Source organism: Lissotriton vulgaris, chromosome 8 (genome assembly GCF_964263255.1).
Source record: "Lissotriton vulgaris chromosome 8, aLisVul1.2, whole genome shotgun sequence".
NCBI classification, from domain to species: domain Eukaryota; kingdom Metazoa; phylum Chordata; class Amphibia; order Caudata; family Salamandridae; genus Lissotriton; species Lissotriton vulgaris.
Window position 1 is genome coordinate 622,406,741 of NC_141696.1, and position 18,645 is coordinate 622,425,385.

At 45.3% G+C, this 18,645-nt stretch overlaps 1 protein-coding gene across 1 annotated transcript in view; it reads right to left on the reverse strand.

The window, feature by feature from the left end:
- Positions 1-270: 270 nt before the first annotated feature.
- The window catches only part of TFG (trafficking from ER to golgi regulator), a 123,272-nt gene continuing 104,897 nt past the window's right edge, over positions 271-18,645 (reverse strand). The window contains exons 7-8 of the mRNA XM_086934502.1: positions 14,237-14,329; positions 271-1,525 (exon numbers count right to left, since the gene is read on the reverse strand). Of these exons, the coding sequence (XP_086790628.1) occupies positions 1,122-1,525; positions 14,237-14,329 (497 nt within the window). The 3' untranslated portion in view covers positions 271-1,121. The remainder of the gene's footprint in view (positions 1,526-14,236; positions 14,330-18,645) is intronic.

Below are 18,645 nucleotides of genomic sequence, written 5' to 3' on the forward strand. Positions count from 1 at the left end.
TTATTATTTCCGGAATCCCCGCACCTGGATGGGAATATTCAGTGCTTAGGACTATTGATGAGGATCCCCTGGAAGAGAACCCTATTTTCTCACACAAGGTATATATATATTTCCAGGAGGACAACAAAAGACAGCATGCATAAAAATTGCCAGTGGGCTACCATGATTGTAAAACACATTGGGGAATGCAAACAAAGTGAGATAAGGCATTTAGGGTAGCACAGCTTTTGCAAGTCACATAATTCCTGGACATACCATAAAAGAGACAGATTGACTTTAAACTTTTTTACTAGCATCCTTTGCACAAATGTAAGCCTATTCCTACTACAATTATTTCATCCAATAAACAAATAACCATAGTCTGGAGCTTGGACATTACCCCCTTCCTTTATTAGTTCAGCGCTATTCCCAAGAGCCAGCAATTCCTGTTCCAATACACTGCAGTCCAAAGTGTTTCAAGCAAAATGGATTGTCCCTAAGCCTGAACACTCCCAGACAAGCCTTCCTTCAGCATGCCGCTCCTGCATTTGTTCTGGAGAGGGGCATTGAACACATTTGTTGTATGAGCAAATTAGCTTCACTTTATGAAAGCCGTATCAAAAGCAAATACATGAATTTACATAAATCAAATGTAAAGCGCCAAGCCTTATGTGGCATAGTCTTTGTGTACTGATTTGGAGATTTCCCAATAAATATGAACAAAAACAATTGAGGTCATTGTTTAATTAGTGTGAATCTTACATTTGTACAAATTAGCTAGTTTTTACTCTAGCGCAGATCAAATTTAGTACACCGCATTCATGGTAAAAACAAGGCAGTTACATGGGCTAAACTTCAAGTTAGCACTTTTTATATACCCTTCACACAACGCAAGCTAGGATGGCAATCACTTTACACATATGAAGGTAGTTTTTAAAAAAGAAACTAGGAAGCTTTTACAATTTAGAGCAGGAAGATAGGAAATTGGTCTTTAGCCCCGCAAATGATATTGTATTTATTTAAAAGTAAGTGATACCACGAAGAACGGTTTATGCTTTAACTTGAACACGATTTAAAAAGTTAATATTGAGTCTGTTTGGATGGAAAGTGTCTAGCCTGTACCACAAGTTACGCATTGAGCTTTATCGGTACCCTGGGCCAGGCTGGGCGTAGCCCTGACCAAATGCAGGACGGTTGCGTGCATAGGGATTGGAACCAGTTGGAGGAGGAGTAACAGTACTGCCTGGAGGAGGTGTGAAAGTAGGCCTAGCTTGATAGGCACCTGGCTGGCTAGGAGCCATTCCAGGTTGGGAAGCAGGAGGAACATTGTAATTAGCTGGCTGGGAGGCTTGTGTTGTATAATTCTGCGGTGGGAAGGTGCCTGCTTGATACTGTTGAGGCTGAGAAGGGTGCTGCTGAGATGGGTGCTGCTGAGACGGATGCTGCTGAGACTGAGCAGAAAATCCAGGTGCTGGAACCTGGGAACCTGGCTGATTATATCCTTGAAACTGCTGTGCTTGTTGAGGTGTGGCCTGTTGATTGTAGCCTGTAGTAAAAGCAAAGAAAGAAGAACCAGGTTTAGGGAAAATGAAGGGAAGCCCTAAGAATCTGTATCTCTCAAAAATGCAAATGTAATAATTAAACATGCACAAATATATCACACACTATATGAAGCAAACAGATCGATGTTACAAAACACTTTAAGATAACTATTTCAGTCATAGACCATAAAAGTGCAGATAAAATATGTACATAAATAGCAATAAAATGCATAAATAATTGAGAACTTTAAGTTAAAACGTTATTAAATTGAAGTGCACATCACAATTTTAAAATGATTAGTTAATTAATTAATCAGAGAAGACCTTCTTCGCCACATTCCATATAAAAAGCGGGAGACCGAGAAGACGATGGGAGGGAAAGTGTTGTGCCTTAGCATTCTGCAAGCCTGCACACATTGCCTTAGTCCCAAGTTTACACAGCGGCACCAGCCAGCACCTTCGTATTCTGCTGTATGCAGGGCAGAAGAACAGATTGTGGGCAATGTTCTTTTTGCTACAATCACAGGCTGGGCAGGATCCATCTTCTCTCCCTGCCCATGAAGATGTCAATGCCCCAATGGGTAAACAGCCATGCCTTAATTGGATATACAGTTCTCGCGAGTGGAGGCTGTATTAAGTCTAGGAATTCCTCCCTCCGATGTACCAGTTTTACCTGTAAGAACTCTTTGGACAGCCTGCCCATACTTGCCGAGCTACATAATAAGCTTAGGTTGAAATGTCTCACAGTGGCCAGCAACTCTTTTCTCTGCACCGCTGGGCAACTCACCTCCGGGGATTCCCACAGTTGGGGAAGGCCAATTTGTTGAGCAAGGGGTTTTATATGCAATAGCCATGGTATGTGCTTGCTCTTCAAGTGAGCCCAAACAGCTGAGAATTCCGTTCTGTAGTCCTCAAGCTCTGGCACAGTCCACAGCCTTCTCCAGTACAGCAGCGGTCGTGCAGAAAGTAATTCAGTAATGGGCTCAATTTCCAGATCTAATCGCAAGGGTGTCAACGGAGTGCTCTGGGGGAGACCCACCAAGTTCCTCATGAAGGCCTGCTCTACCTTGAGCAAGGTTCGCGTGACCCCAGAGTTCCGCTCCGTATGTTACGGCTGGTCTTGCTTGAACACCATAGATCTCGAGGGCAGGGGTAACTGGCCTAAAGAAAATTGTTTTGAAACTTGCCAATGCCCCCAGTGATTTGCGAGAGTCTCAAGGTGGATTTGGCAACCTGTGGGCCCCAGCTAAAATCTTCATTTAGGGTGATGCCCAAAAAGACGAACGTTTTTACCCGCTCAAGCGGTGTGCCATTTAGCATGGGGACCGGGCGGGTGCGCCTCGGGGGGCCGAAGATCATGAACTTGGTCTTACCCAGGTTGATCTCCAGGCCCCGCGAGGCGCAGAATGTTACAAACCCGTCTAGAACCCGCTGGATGCCCGTTGATGTTCGCGAAAGCAACAAGATGTCGTCGGCGAACATCAGAGTGGGCACCCGGCCTGTGGACAACCACGGGGCATCACTATCCCTGACTTTAAGTAGATCCCCCCACCAGACCGTTAATATACGGGCTGAAGAGCGTCGGGGCTATGGCGCAGCCCTGTCGGTCACCTCTCATTACTGGAAGCGGGGGGATAAGTCTCCATACCTGCCACACCTCACTTAGGCATAGTTCCCTACATGCAAGCGTGACAAGACGTCTAATAGGTAAGACGGGAGGCCAAGACTTTTCAGAACCTGGCAAAGACTTGCCCTCGGCACAAGATCGAAAGCAGCCCGCAGGTCCACGAAGAAGAGGTAGAGGCTGCCACCCTCTACCAAAACTGTCTTCCAGAAAAGGACCTGGAGCCTAAATATTTGATCCAGGGTCGAGATTCCCGCTCTAAAACCTACCTGGAGGGTAGTCAATATTTCAAAGTCCTCCATCCACCCTAGTAGACTATCTAGGAGGACCCGGCCCATTAGTTTCTGGGAAGTATCCAGAAGACTGATTGGCCTATAATTTGCTGGGGCTAAAGGGCAACCCTTTTTAAAAATGGGGACAATCTCAGCACCCAGCCAAGTATCCGAGGGTTGGCTCCGCCAAGAACCGCATTAAACAATACAGCGAGGTACGGTGCCCAGATTTTTGGCTGCGAGCGAAATAAATCGCCTGGCAGCCTGTCGAGACCAGGGGCCTTATTCGGAGGCAGCCTGGCAATGGCCGATTCTACCTCTTTGAGGGAGATGATCGATATTTCCCGGGCCTACCTCTGTCCCAGTCTCCTTCTCGCCCCTCAGACAGTCCCTGCCGCAGGTCCCCCGCAGTCGACACTCATGCGAGGGGTTTGGGGCCAGTGGAGGCTGGGAGGCACTGTCGAACTCAGGTGTCTGGGGCCTATTTGTACGTTCTAGGGTGTCAGGCTCGGGGCTTGAGTAGAGTGCTGCAAAGTGCGCCTCCCAGACAGAGGGGGCGATATTTGGTAGAGAAATTTCCCCTCCCCCTCTCGCACCAGAGCTTACTATTGCCCAAAATAATTTAGCGTCCCTTACCTGCAAGGCGCCTCTCAGTTTTTCCCACCTGTCTTCCTCCCACTCCCTCTTAGCCCTGCTGATTTCCTTTTTGTACAGCGGCCTGATTGCCCTGGTTTTGACTAGAACACCGGATTTGATTGCCGCAAGGAGCTCATTTTTTAATTTCTTGCAGGCAGCATTGAACCAGGGATGTGTCCTTGGCACTAATAGCTTATTCCTACTTACAGGGTAAAGCACTTCCCTCAAAGCCACTGCTAGTTGCCTGTGTATGTCTACTGGGTCCTGAGCAAACGTCGAATCACCCATCTGCATTATAAAAGGGATTGCAAGCTGGTATATTTTTGCTAGCTGTGAAGCTGATTCAGCTAGGTGTGGCCATTTGACCCTTCTTCTATTAGACACTACCAATTGAGGTGGTGCTGTGTCAAAGTTTGGAGCAGGGTTAGCTAGGCCAAAGGACCCGGGTTTTAGGGTTAGGACAAGGGCATTATGATCACTGTCGTGCCTTTTCACCACCCTGAATTCCTTCAGCTTGTCCCAGTTGCTTGCCTCCACCATGACATAGCCAATGATGGAAGTTTGCTTTGCCCGGTTATAGGTAGCTAAACCTGGGCGGTCTGGGTCTAGTCTTCCATTGCACGCCGCAAGGACGTTAAAAGGGGAAGGGATTTTATTTGAAGGGCCAGCGGGGTCCATGCCCTAAGCGGGCGGCATTAAGCTCAGGAATGTGCCACATTGCATCCACTTTGTCCTGCTCACCCAGCTCCAAGTTGCCCAGCGGCTCGTATTGGCAGTTGAAATCTCCGCCGAGGATTATTGCAATGGAGGGGTCTAACACCTGGATAAAGGAATTCAGGGCTGTAATCGTTTTAGATTCTTGCCCATTCCTTGAGGAGACGTTTATTATAGCTACTTGGGAGTCGATGGGAGTTTTTAATAAAACGCACTGGATATCCCGGGAGTTAGTTGCAACTGGAGTTGCCTGAATACCCAAATGGTGTCCAATCCAGATGGATAACCCACCCGAAGGCCGGCCTCTACTTTGGGACACTGCCAGGACATCAAATGTTGCAAAAATCTGGCTACTGCTTTCCTCCAGTGCCCAGGTTTCTTGCATCAGGCATATGTCATGTTCCGCCATGAAGATTCCCATTCTGGAGTAAGTAACTTATTTTTTAACCCGGCTATATTCCAGGAGATTAGTTTCAAGCTCCCATTGGATGTTTTAACAGGACCGCTTGTTTCCTTGCTCCCCTTGGTGGTAGACCTCTCCCTCAATGCAACATGAGTTTTTGACACTTCCCTGGGTGGGGGCAGTGGGGGGTTTTCCTCAGTTCGCCCTGCCTTGCTCAGAGATTCATTGTCCTCTTGTGGAGGGGGAGCTTCCCTTGGTACTGAGTCAATCCACCTCTTCCAACACACTGAACCTATTCCAGAGTGTTGTAATTGGGAAGAAAGGACTACAGAAGGGCGTGCCCTCTCTGGTTGACCATCGATAATGCATATTACAGGGTGGGGGGTAGCTGCCCCTGTTATTGTATCCTCTTTTGGGGTGGAATTGCTCCAGGCTAGGGGTAGGGTAGAAATAGGAAAGGTGTAGTGGGCAAATGTGGGTATTAAAACTATGGAGACGGCCGTTGCAGATATATTCAACAGCAGTGGCGTCCCTAAAATTCAAAATTATAACATCTCCTGCTACTGACTTGGGGCCCCTCCCAACCCAGCCTACGCTCCTAGCTGATAAGATTTCACCAGAGACATTAGGCGGGAGAGGTCTGTTAATGCAGAGCCATTGAATGCACTTGTTTTTTTAGCTCGCTCTCACTTTCTCTTTTCCCCTCGCCTAAAGATGGGACACCTGCAAGTGCTACCACGTACAGTTGGGCTTCTGGGGGTAGATTTATTGTCGGAAACTGATTGGGGGCAGATCTTGGTGTAGCATTCCTTGTCTCTGGTGGGCTAGCCTTGCCTCCCTTTTCACTCTCTTTAGCAAGTGTGGCAGACTTGTCCTTGACAAGGGGCAAGTTTACCTCAACTTCACATGCTTGGCCCTGGGAGGTGGTATTGGGCAGGGGGCGAGGTGTGGCTTGTATCTGCTTGGGAGTGTTAGACGGGGCTCCTGTGTTAATGGTCTTTGGTGTAGGAATTTTCCCCCCAGCTTCCCCGCGCTTGAGAGTATTGTTTAATTTAGTGCAAGGTGCTGAAGATGCGACACATCCCGGTCCTTTGGCTGTCTCTGCTGTTCCAGCCCCCTTAGCGTTTACGACCAAGATTAATTGGTCAAGTTTTGAGCCCAAGGGTTTAAGTTGGGCCACAATAGTCCTCTCAAGGCATGCTTGTAGGTCAGCCACCATATTGGTGACCCAACAGGGAATGCCTGGTGACGCTGTTAATGGGTTGGCGGTTGGGGTCACCAAGTTGTGATTTACCAAATTGCTTTTGCCGGATTTCTTTGGGATATGCTCTTTCTTTTTCCTGGGACGTGCTTTGCAGGATTCCAGTATTTTTACTGGGGATGGGGATGTTAAAATGATCGGCGGGTCCAGGGCATCCGCTGAAGTCTCTAGAGGTACCTGGCTACAAGGCAGGTCTACGTAAGACAAAACAAAATTTAAATCTCATCTTGAATAAACCTAAAGTCTGCTAGTTTGGATGAATTGGTAACAAAAATGAACATGCTAAGCTGTGTGAAATACCCCCTTTCTGTGATTCAGGCGCTAGAGTTTCCAGATAGATTTTACACGACTAAGTCCTTGGGTATTAGATTTTGGAAACCCAGAAAATCCAGAGCCCTTCTTAGGTGACACATGTCTGAAGGGCCTGCTGGATAATTCTAACCATCAATCTTCAGGGGCCCTTGTCGAGCCTAGTTCATGAGTGGAAGAAATGTCATTAAGTATGGTGGCATATAGCTAAGTTTATAGACCGTACACTTATGTGGGTTTACAAATTATTTACAAAGGCTCCTCAGGTTTACAGAAGATCTGTTACATGGGAATCCCTCTAAATAAGGCTGTCTGGCCAAATATTGAAATTTGAATCTACCTGGTTGAATATTAACAGTGTTTCCTTCATACTAAACACTAGTGTCAATATTTGTATTCCACATGGAGGTTTGGAATTTAAGGGGGAGAAACCGATTAATGAACCAGATTGATTTCATACACATATATATATAAGCTTTAGATTGTGTTACCATCAATGGCAATGAAAAATGTAATAGTTTGAAACGCCAATGAACACGTGTACTAGACGGTGTTCAATTAGCCAGAAACAAACAGGAGAGATACAGTCTTCAAGTAGCTTGCAGTCTTTACGAAGGATCAGAAACAGACCGAAACGGGGTTGCCCCCTTTACTCTCCCTGAACAATGTAGTCATGGTTATGGATCCACCAAAAGAAGGTGTTTTTTTTTGAAAATTGGAAACTGAATTAGTTTGGTTTGTACATGATCTTCTGGTCTATTTCCAGTGCCTTCATTAAGGGGATATATAGTCTGAGAAACATTGACATGTAATATTAAAATCTACACCATGGATAGGTTTTACGATTGATGCCATGTGAGGGACAAATTAACATACCCAACCTAATAACCTTTCTAACACCCACAAGAAACATTATGTCCAATAAACAGACTCACTTAGAAAACGGTAGAGACCCAACGTGTACTTTTAGCACCATTTACGATAATCAAAGAACACAACAAGAGCTCATGTGAATAATTTGGTCAATGGCACTATGTAGTTGTGCCAACCCTAGTATTTTACCTTTCTTCCTAAAAATGTCAACAGCTTTTTCTCATCAGCCTTTACATTCCCTGATCTGAAGGGACCCTTGAAACAGCCAACTGGCTTATTTCTAAGGGTAGGGCGACTCTAAGTAACACCATCAATGAGTCTCTTTGCCTTGCATTCCCATTGACCATCTTTGCAGAAGATCTAACTGGCGGTGGGGTATTGATAATTTTCGAAAGTGCACCCCAGGTAGCAGCCTACTGACAAACAGGGCAACAGCAACTCCTTTTTGAGACACTCATACACAATATGAGCATAACTCTAGTATAGGGATGGAGATCATTTGAATGCGTGCACACTATAAATACTTCGAAAATAAATGTCTGCATGCTGCTTTGGATAACCTGAACAACTGGTGCAACAGTATTATTTTCAAAGGAACATTAGTTGCAAGACAGGATAGTTGCTGCAGACAGAGGACAACCTATTGGTACAGGAGCATCCCCTACATGGCTCTAGAGAGCGAATACAAAAAAATAGAATCTGGTTACTGGTTAGCCTGTATGCAGTGGGCACACAGATCAGCAGCATGACCGAGAGCTTGGATCTGACATCTGAAGTGGAGTAGCATGTGCAGCCCTCCTTTAGTCAGACTACAGCCAGTTCACCACACTGCAGAGGACTGACAGTGGTGGCAGTGACTAATTGAGGTAGAAGGACAGGCCTTTTTACGTAAGTCTTCACTGAACAAGTTCATCTCCTGTATAGATCTAATTTCTTCTCACCTATCACAGCACTGACTATTCCTTTTTTCACAGGTCAAGGCCCATTGTTTAGTCTATTGAGTCTTCCACTGGCATTTTATATCTTGAACAGAAATGCTATCATTCAACATTTACCTGCCTTGGATCTTAAGTCGTCTTGAAAATACAAAGGTTTGGTAAAGTCATTTAGTCTGCAGTAACTTTTCTTTCTTACTGGCTAAACCCTACCAACTTAACAACCTACCACTGCATTAATATCTGAATGACAATCTAGTCTTCAGTAAAGCTTTAAAAACACTCCCACTGCATTCTTAAGTCACAGCATTTCCGTGTTTTTTTCCAGTCTTTCACCATGCCTTTTTTCCGCTTTCTCCCACTAGGAAACCCTTATTGAGAGATTGTTAGTGCATTTTCTAAAATACAGTTAACTGAGTTGCCAACTGGCAAAACAGTCTCCTTCAACAGAGTCATTTGCTCCATCCATTCGTGCAGTCCAATAGCTGTGCTAGTGGAAACGGCAAGCTATGCCTGAAAACTAGTAGCGGCTGCTTACGACCAGGGGTGGTAGGGCGGGGGGGGGGGGGGGGGGGGGGGCTGAACGGAGGAGGGGGCGGGGGGGATTTTTTTTTTTAAACGCCCTTACCTTTTGACCACCGCCTCTTCTTCCTCAGTCCTCCTCTCAGCATAGCAGGAAGCGCACAGCCTCCCTGAATCCCCTAAACAATCACAACGTTGCCTTAGTAGCGTTGTGATTAGTAGGAGCGCCGTGGTTTGGCACTCAGACAGCGGCTGGCAGACTGCATGTTCTCCACCAAGCTTGTAATGCAACCTTGGTGTAGAACATGCAGAGCACACCGGACACTTTGAGTCATGCGCTCTTTAGATGCTACCACCTCTCCCCCCGTGTCACGTGGGGAGCCCAGGCCTGCCCATCTGGCTTCAGCTGCAAGCGGACTACAGAAAACAAAATTATAATAACGAGCGCTAGCATAATTTTTTGTGTTCAGCTTGCAGCTGAAGCATTGAGGTGATGCTCCTCCGCCTTTACAGAGAAGCCGCCACTGCTTAAAACAGAGTACAAGGATGAACTGCCCCCACCCACCTCTGAAGTCACAGTTCAAAGGAATGTTCGCTGAACAGTGTCCAGGCTACACCCCCATGGCGCTTTAACGATTCAGAACTGGAGTCTATGAAAATTAGCTTCTCAGCCAGCTTATGAGACCTAACATGGATAGCAGGAGATACTATTGGGAGTGCCATGAATATTCGATAGAGAGGTGGAGGTCCTTGATACTGGAAAGAAGAGTAATGAGGGACCTGTTGCAGAAGGAGGCTACATCACGGAGACGAGAGCATAGCAGTCTGGCAGAAGAGGAACTGAATAGACATTCACCCCATGTGCACTGTTGAGCATTTGAAATGGGGAGGGGTGAATGGGCAGCCAATTGGGGAAGATAAGCACTACGCGAAACTGTTGTGAGTTCCTGCACCCCTTCTTTCAAAGTGCATGCCCCTCATTTTTCACAAATGGACCTCACGTAGGACTTGGCTCTCCTCCCAGAAACACGAGTGTTTAGAGAAGAATGCTGTGAGGAAATGGGATGTATTACATGGTGTGGTTGTGCAACCTCACTGTATTATACACTTACCAACCCCTTCAGGTCCAGTAGGGGTAGTCAGTAAAACACTCCGCTTAGTCCTGAGGCACCTTGGGGCATTAGACTCACCTGGTGTGGGTATCTGGTGATCCCCTTCCTTGGTGGCCATATTGTTGCTATTCACCTGGCTCCCAGTAGGCGGGGGGGGGTGACGGACTTACCTTCCTAACATGGCGATCTTTCTGTAATGCACTTCACTCTTTTCCCTATGTGAGATGGCGACACCTCTTCTTCCTGTTCCTGTATGACACTTCCTGTTTTCTGTATTTAAGGGATCAGAACCTTTCCTTTCTTGTGTTGCAACACTCCTTGTTCCTGCTGGTGTGTCCTCGCTCCAGTCGCCCACATCTCGGCCAAACCAGGACTTACAAGAACTGAAGGCGGAAACCGTCCCAACGCCTCGAGGCTGGTAAGAAAGACTCTAAACCGGACAACTAGAATGACTGGGCTGGCCCAGGGGCTCTCAGAATGTTCAATATCCCCCAACTCCAGCATCTTGCCAACTTCAGCTCTGATGCTTTCCTTGACTTGATCAGACTGGCGATAGATTTTGTTTTTGACAGGTGAACTGTCACCAGTGTCAACATCATGGCTACACCAGTTTGTCTGACCAGGGGTCAAGAAAAAGAGCTTTGCATACTGCTGCAAGACTTGCTTGCAGTCAGTCTGCTGTTGGGCAGAGAGGGTGTCTGAAAAGACATCTCCATCCACTGACCCATCTTTTGGGCTGCATGAGAGAAGGTCAGGGAGAGGCCCACTCTCTGCCTCTTGATCATCAGTCACTATCAGCATGGTGACGTCAGCCCTATCATGGAAAAGATTAAGGCAGTTTACATGGCTCACCCTTTTGGGTGTCCTGCTTGTGCCCAGGTCAATCAAGTAGGTGACCTCACTTTTCTAGGACAGGGTAAGGTCCACTCCATCTGTCCTGGAGAGCCCTTGGTGCCACTGCCTCTAAAACCCACACCTTTTGCCCTGGTTTAAATTCTCCAAGTGCCACTTTTTGGTCATACCAGGGCTTCTGAAGCTCCTGGCTTGCCTCAAGATTCTTGGATGCCTTTTCATTGTACTAAACCATTCTGGACCTTAGGTCAAGTACATAGTCCACAATATCTAGTTTGGGCTCTTGGAGAGGCTTCCCCCAACTCTCTTTTACAAGACAGAGTAGTACCCTCACAGGATGGTCAACAAGCAGTTCAAAGTGGGATAACCCTACTCCCTTCTGTAGCATCTTCCTGTAAGCGAAAAGCAAGCACGGTAAGAGGACATCCCATCTCCTTCTTAGTTTTTCAGGGAGCCCCATTATCATGCCTTTTAATGTCTTGTTGAATCACTAAACAAGGCCATTGATTTGTGGACGATAGGGTGTAGTAAACTTGTACTGCACTCCACACTCTTTCCACATGTGTTTGAGGTAAGCAGACATGAAGTTGGAACCTCTGTCTGAAACCACCTCCTTAGGAAACACTACCCTGGTGAAGGCATCAATGAGTGCCTTGGCTACTGCAGGAGCTGTAGTAAGGGGAATTGCCTCAGGATACCTAGTGGCATGATGCACTACCACTAGTATGATTTTATTTGTTGCCCGATGCTGTGGGAGGTTCAGGTGGACCCACTATGTCCACACCTACCCTTTCAGAGGGAACCCCAACCACAGGTAGTGGTATCAAGGGGGCCTTTGGGTGTCCACCTGTTTTGCCACTGGCTTGACACAGGAGCTGACAAACGCCTTTACTTTCCAAGATAACTGGGGCCAGTAAAAGTGGCTAACTAGCCTTTCCCAGGTTTTGGTCTGGCACAGATGCCCAGCTAGAGGGATTTAATGAGCTAAACTTAGGAGGAACACTGCCCCTCTCATTGTGGCTTCTGGTTTGGGGCCTCTGGTCTCAGTGTACAGTAGTCCCTCTTCCCAATAAATTCTGTGGGTACCACTGACACCTCCCTTTTCCTGTGCAGCAGCCTGCTGCCTCAGGCTTTCAAGAACTGGACTGTCCTGCTGTCCAAGGCACAGCTCTTCCCTAGAGGGTCCCCCTGGCACCAAGAGTTCAACCTAGTATGGGTCGAACTCCATGGGATCAGTTCCCTCTGGGGTGTCCAAGTCCTCTCCTTGAGGGGGGAGGGGTTCTTATCCTTTTCCCGCACAGAAGCTGGTTTCCCAGTCTTCTCACCTTTTCTCTTGGAAGGTGGGCCAAAGATTCAGGCTCCAACACTTCTTTTTCACTCTGTTTTCTGCAATGTGCTCTTGTTTTTACACACTCCATCTCAGTGATATCCAGCATTGCTGCATGGGTTTTCAGTTCAACCGGGTCATTGCCGAGCAGACATGCAGTTGGTAGCTTTGGAGAGACCACTACCTGTTTCAGGCCAGTAGACCCACCCCCACCCCCCAGTCTAATGTCACCATAGCCATTGCATGGTTAGTGGTAACACTGTCCGCATTGGTGACTGGGTAAGTTCTCCCAATAAAGTATTGGTCAGGAGAAACCAGATTATGTCCCACCATAGTGACACTGGTACCTGTATCCCTCAGAACTTCTATCCTAGTTCCATTAATCCAAGGATATTGCAAATTCTTCTTTAAGTTGGGTGGCCACACAGCTACAGTAGCAAACTCAACTTCCACTTCTGAAACTGCTTCAGTGTGCAACTCGAATTGCTCTTGGCACACAGTTGCTCTCATCTGGAGACTGGCTACACCAGGAGTAGCTGTACTAGGACGAGGGGGCTTCTTGTTAGGACAAGTAGCATCTCCAGTTAAGTGTCACAACTTTCTACAGTTGTTACACCAGGCCTTTGCAGGATCAACGTTATTTCCCCTGTACTGGTTGGTAGATTAGGAAGAGTGTGCAAGGTTTTGGGGCCCTTTTGAAGACTCAGACTTTTTATCTTGGGGATTCTCAGTACCTTTCCCCTGGGGAGGTTTTGTAACCCCTTTCTTTTGGTCACCTCCAGTGGTTGTTTTTGTCACACTTGTCTTGACCCAATGGCCTGCCTTCTTTCCCAATTCTTGGGGAGAAATTAGACCAAGGTCTACCAAATGCTGATGTCACTTTTCATTAATGCAATTACTTAAAATATGTTTTCATAAACAAATTGTAAAGTCCATTGAAATCATGTGCATTGTGTCCAGTTAACCAACCATCTAGTGTTTTAACGGAGTAGTCTACAAAGTCAATCCAGGTGATGAACTAGAAAAACACCTGCTCTGGATCAAATATCAGTATTGGGGGTTGGATCTGGAACAAGCATCTCCGAAGTCAGCAACAGTGAGACTGACATGGCCTTTGCATAGGAGTGGAGGTATGGCCTGGCACTAACATGAGCCCAGACTGAGGAGAAGCTGACAGTAAGTGCTGGGATGTCAGCACACAGAACTTGGCGTGGTCACGTCCAGGTTTCTGCATGTTCAAAGAAAAAAAACAACATTTAATTGACTAGAGCAGCAATTCTTAACGCGAGATTTGCAGATGCAGAAATATATGGGGTCCAGGGATCTGCGACGCTTACTCAAGGAGTCGACAACTGCTTAGAAAATAGCAGGTTACTAAAGCATCTATAAAATAACAAAGAACAATGTAAAACTCAAAATTTGAAAACACTATACTTCTGAAGGAATTTGAAATTACAAGCTAAAAATGAAGTAGGAATCCTTAAATTGATCCATGGGAGAAGTGCAAATACATCAATCAGAATATAATATGGATGATTGGTTGTCTCAATTGAATTTAGAAAAGCTCCACCCTTTCCATTAAAATTGATGATTGCTTGTTTCTGAATTTTTGGGTACTGTTTTGAGATTCAAACCATAGAAATTGCTTAGACCACAGTCCCTGGCGTCCAGTTATGTCTCAGTGGGGGTCCTAGAATTCCAGACACGATTAAGAGGGGTCCCACAGAAGCCAAGGTTTAAGAATCTATGGTCTAGAGAGTATTGCTGTATCTGAAGCAGAGGTCTTTGATTTAATCTAACAAATTACAAAATAATATCCAAAAATCAATTCTTCTCCTAACTTTTCAATTACATACAGCCCATATACTATTCTTACCAGCATACTGCATGCCATACTGTTGCTGAGGCTGGGCCTGTGGTGGCTGAGGGGGGTAGCCAGCTTGCTGCGGGTACTGTTGATAAATCTGGCCTAATAAATCAGATTAAAGAAAATGTTAAGGAACTCTTCCAAACTGAATGAGACTGAAGTGTATACCACATGTTTTATTTTGCTCTACTTGTTTCAGAAGTCAATTGCACATCATGTGACAAACTAGTCCAACAAATCTGGTCCGGTTTAAATTTCGAAAACACCAACTAGAGAAAGACCAGACCACAAAAGAAAAGCAAATATAACTTGTGTCAAATGCTATTGTATTCTTCCATGTAACTAAGTTTCAGACAACATTGTTGAACTCAAAAGAGTGGTCATGGCACACTTTAAGGATATCTGTCATGGCACACTTTAAGGATATCTGTATGCATCAACGGGGCCACACATTCAATACAGCCAGGAGGGTATAAGCACAGTACATAAAAGTGCAAAGTTTTTCCAGAATATTATACAATTTCTTATCAGAAACTAGCCCGATTTCAAATCTAGCAAAAGAGGACTACTTTTGACCAAACCTTTGAGGACTATAAAATCCAGAAACAGAAGCAGACCTGAAAGAATCCACTGATTCTGGCATATTCATAAAACAAGCACTGACAAAGCCAATAGGTCCCACTTATGCAAGAGCTATTGGCTTTGGCAATGTGCTTCAGTCATGTGGTACATTAGTGTGGCTGCGGTTTAACATGGCTAGAAGTTAGTGGGGTGTGGTATATTTGAGTAGAGTAGAGCAGGGTAGATTGGAGAAGACTAGGGCAAATTGGGATAGACTGGAATAGATTGGAGTGGAGCTGATTGAAGTAGATTGGAGGGGAGTACAGAATATTGGAGTGGGTATAGAAAGGAGTGGAGTGGGTATAGAATGGAATGGAGGTGCTAGATTAGAGTGGAGTCGAGCAGATTGGAGTGGGATAGATTGAAGTGGACCGGTGTGGAGTGGAGTGGGGTGGAGTGGGATTGACTGGGTTGATTGGAGTGTTAGATCAGATTGGAGTGGGGTAGATGAAGAAGTTACTTACCTTTGGTACCACTTCGTCTGGTAGAGACTACCAAATCCCCAGGAGTCTGACTGGATCCGCAAGTTTTTCTTGAGCATTACCCCTGTGTGCTGGTAGGTGGCGCCATCGGAGTTGTACAAGCCAGAAGTGACAGGCGGGGTGCCTATAAAGGTGCCAGCCCAGTGCACTATCAGTTACTTTTGCGACTTTCCATTCCAGAATTGCAGAGCCACAAATACTGACCACTGGTGAGAAAGCTAGGTACCTGAAAGGTGAAGCATTGTCCCTAGAAATTTGTTCAGAGTGGGGAGGTTTGGTGGGGTGGTAAGGGAATCCGATTAAATAGAGTCTCTACCAGATAAGGAGTTACCGAAGGCAAGTAACTTGCTCATCCAATAGAGAATTTGAGCTCATCGGCTAGAGAATTTTAGCTGTAGACTCATTACCTTAGAATATTACACTACCTGAAATAACTTGAGAAATTTTAGTTCGCTTTGTGTAAAATAAACAGATTTTTCCATAGGCAGAAAAGACTTGTATTTTTTTACATTTTTCTTTTTCGTGCCTGCTGTACTCTTTTCTCCATTTTCATTCTTGCCTTCTGCAGGCTCGCTTCGGCAAGCTAAGATTTTCTGTATACCATGGCACAGAAGATTTGCCTCTGTGCAGGTGAGGACCCCAAGTGGGGCCGGGCCAGTATTTACCCAGAGTAATTTAAGGCAGCCAGATCATCGGAATGATCAGGCTGCGAGTAAGCTACTGAATAGGACTACTTTTATTTTATTTCAAAAGACAAAATTGATGGACGGAATGCAGAACAAATCATAACATTAACCCCCAGTCAAGATATCTGGGTTAAGTCAATCATTCTTTTGCTCACCATGCCACCCTAGTTTAGGCCTGGCCATATGCAAATCAAACAAAGATCTCACATTTTGAAGACCACAAAAGGATTTTATTGTTCGTTCTAATAACTTTCATAATGAGCTTACTTACATTTTCAATCTTTAATCTACTGTTAGCCAGAACTCATGATTTTCTATTTGGATGCCACATTCCTGACAGGTCAGATTGATAGCATGAGGAAGACCGCAAGGGTTAATGCATATTTATCTAGATTTCTAACCACTTTTGTTGAGAGCACAAAGCTCTTTCCCGGTGTAGCTTTTCCTTATGGAGGGCTAGGGAGAAACAACAGCAGTAGAGCTGGTGCTTTGCTTCCTGCAGCTTTAAAATTCCTCCATGTGAGGAGGGGGGGGGGGGGGGGGGGAGCAGACTGGTTTATGGTCCGGACCATAAACCAGCTGGCAGTGCGATCATGAAACAAGGTATGTGAAATTTAAGTGTTAGACCAGGGTTCAGCACCCCAGCACTCCACTCAACAGGCTGCCCTGTGAAGGAGAGACTGGTAAAGAAAGTTAAAATAACTAATATAATGTGAAATATAACGCGAAAAATGATTAGAATAGGGTAAAGACCTTTTGAAATATGACGCCCAGAACAGGGATTCAGAGGAGTGGCATGTCTTTGAGTGGAGTAGCGTGTAGCAGAGTGGAGTGGAGTTCCACAGAGTATATGTTGGGTATGTTGGGATTAAGGACATAAGTCTTGTGACTAATAAAGAATATTCAGTTTAATTCTATGGAGAATACCAAAAAGTTTTGTGAGGCGCTGCTCCTGATCCTCATTAGGAGTGGTATTTTAAATTCCTATATATGCAGTAACTCTTTAACTGCACATACAGGAATTATACATTTTGCAGCAAACACAGCACTTAGACAATTTCCCTGGGAAATTTGGCCAGTAACCTGACATCTTTTTGAAAGGAACCAAGTAGCGGCGGAGGTTATTGGGAGCAATAACTATCACATCAAATACCTAACGGCTCATGATGAAGGCCATAGATCAGAAGCTATACAACTGATCAGGTAAAAGAGGAGAGAAATCCAGTGACTGACAGGGCAAAGAGGAAAGACCAGTTGACTGATGAAAGCCTGGAGGTTATTTTAAGCAAGGGATGCACTTGACTCAAGAAGTCACACTGAAACAGTATATACACATCAAATGAAAGATACTGTCAATGCCAAGACATTTCTTATTTTTCGAAATCAAAGCCCATGTTATACAATTGAGAAACTCTTTATTTTACAGTGCCCTCTCTGTATGCTTTGCACCACAAATGGAAGACTGAGATTTAAGCTAGAGTTGTCTTAAAAAGGTCAAATTAACCATTCTTAAGGTTTGGGGATGAACATATTTAGTTAGGATGATCGAAAGTAAAGTGCTAAGGAATTAAACCAGTTGCCCTACTACAAAACCGAAGAAAACCCGTTGCAGGTTGCCTAATGGTTCCACTATCCTAAAGAACTGGAGAGTTCATTTTGTGTGGAAAGCATATCACCTTTTAGGGTGTGTGGGCAGGTAGGTGCTTGTGTCCAGACTACTTGGAGACTATGGCTGGCTAGGGTCTCAGTTTAGCCTAGATGTCCCATAGATTTAGAAGAGGTAGCAGCCTGTGACCTGAAATGCATTATTGCAAGGGCCACTGGGAATCTGGTAGACACCGTTCTACTCACCTTTGCTAGGAGTAGTGCCAGTGGTTTTAACTTGTGATTTCTCCAGCAGGATAAGAGCCTAGGATGAATAATCCAACTGTACCAGACTGATATTCTGTAGCCGATGGCACAGGATTCCAAGCAATGGATCAAAGTTGAAACTCAGTCAACTCCACAGGGTACAGAGAATTTGTGTACAGGCTCCTCAGGGGTACAAGTTCAGTCAGAAACAGGGGAGGCTCAACCTTTCTGATGGATGAAAGCGACAGAGCCTTTCTTGGACCCAGATGTTGTGTTCCATATCGCTTCATCTAGGTAGCTTGTTGGGAGACAGCTCAGGTCGAAGGCAGAAACAGTCCATTGTGGGTTCTCTCATGCAGCACTTTCAATGCAGCTGGGCTTTAATGATCTCTGATGTAAGGGACTCCTCCTAGCAAGGTAACCTAAGTAGGCAGATAAGCTTTCATTTCTCCACAGCTTTATCAAGCAAGATCCACAAATCCAGACTGAAGGTAGAGAAATGAAGTAGCATCAGTCATACTCCTGACTCCTGTTTTTTTCATTCTAATAGTCAATTTAACAGTAGTCAAGAATCTCAAGAGCCAGCAAGAGTTATTCTAAACTATTATGATCCACTTGATTCAGAAAGAATGGTACTCCACTTTTACAATCAAGGTAGAATATAATAGATGGATTCTTGGGACAATTGTATAAATTCTTACAAACTGGTCTTGTCGTCATCTTAAGTTGAGGAAGGTCTATAGCCAAGTGACAATCAAAATTTGTTTATATGGAGATC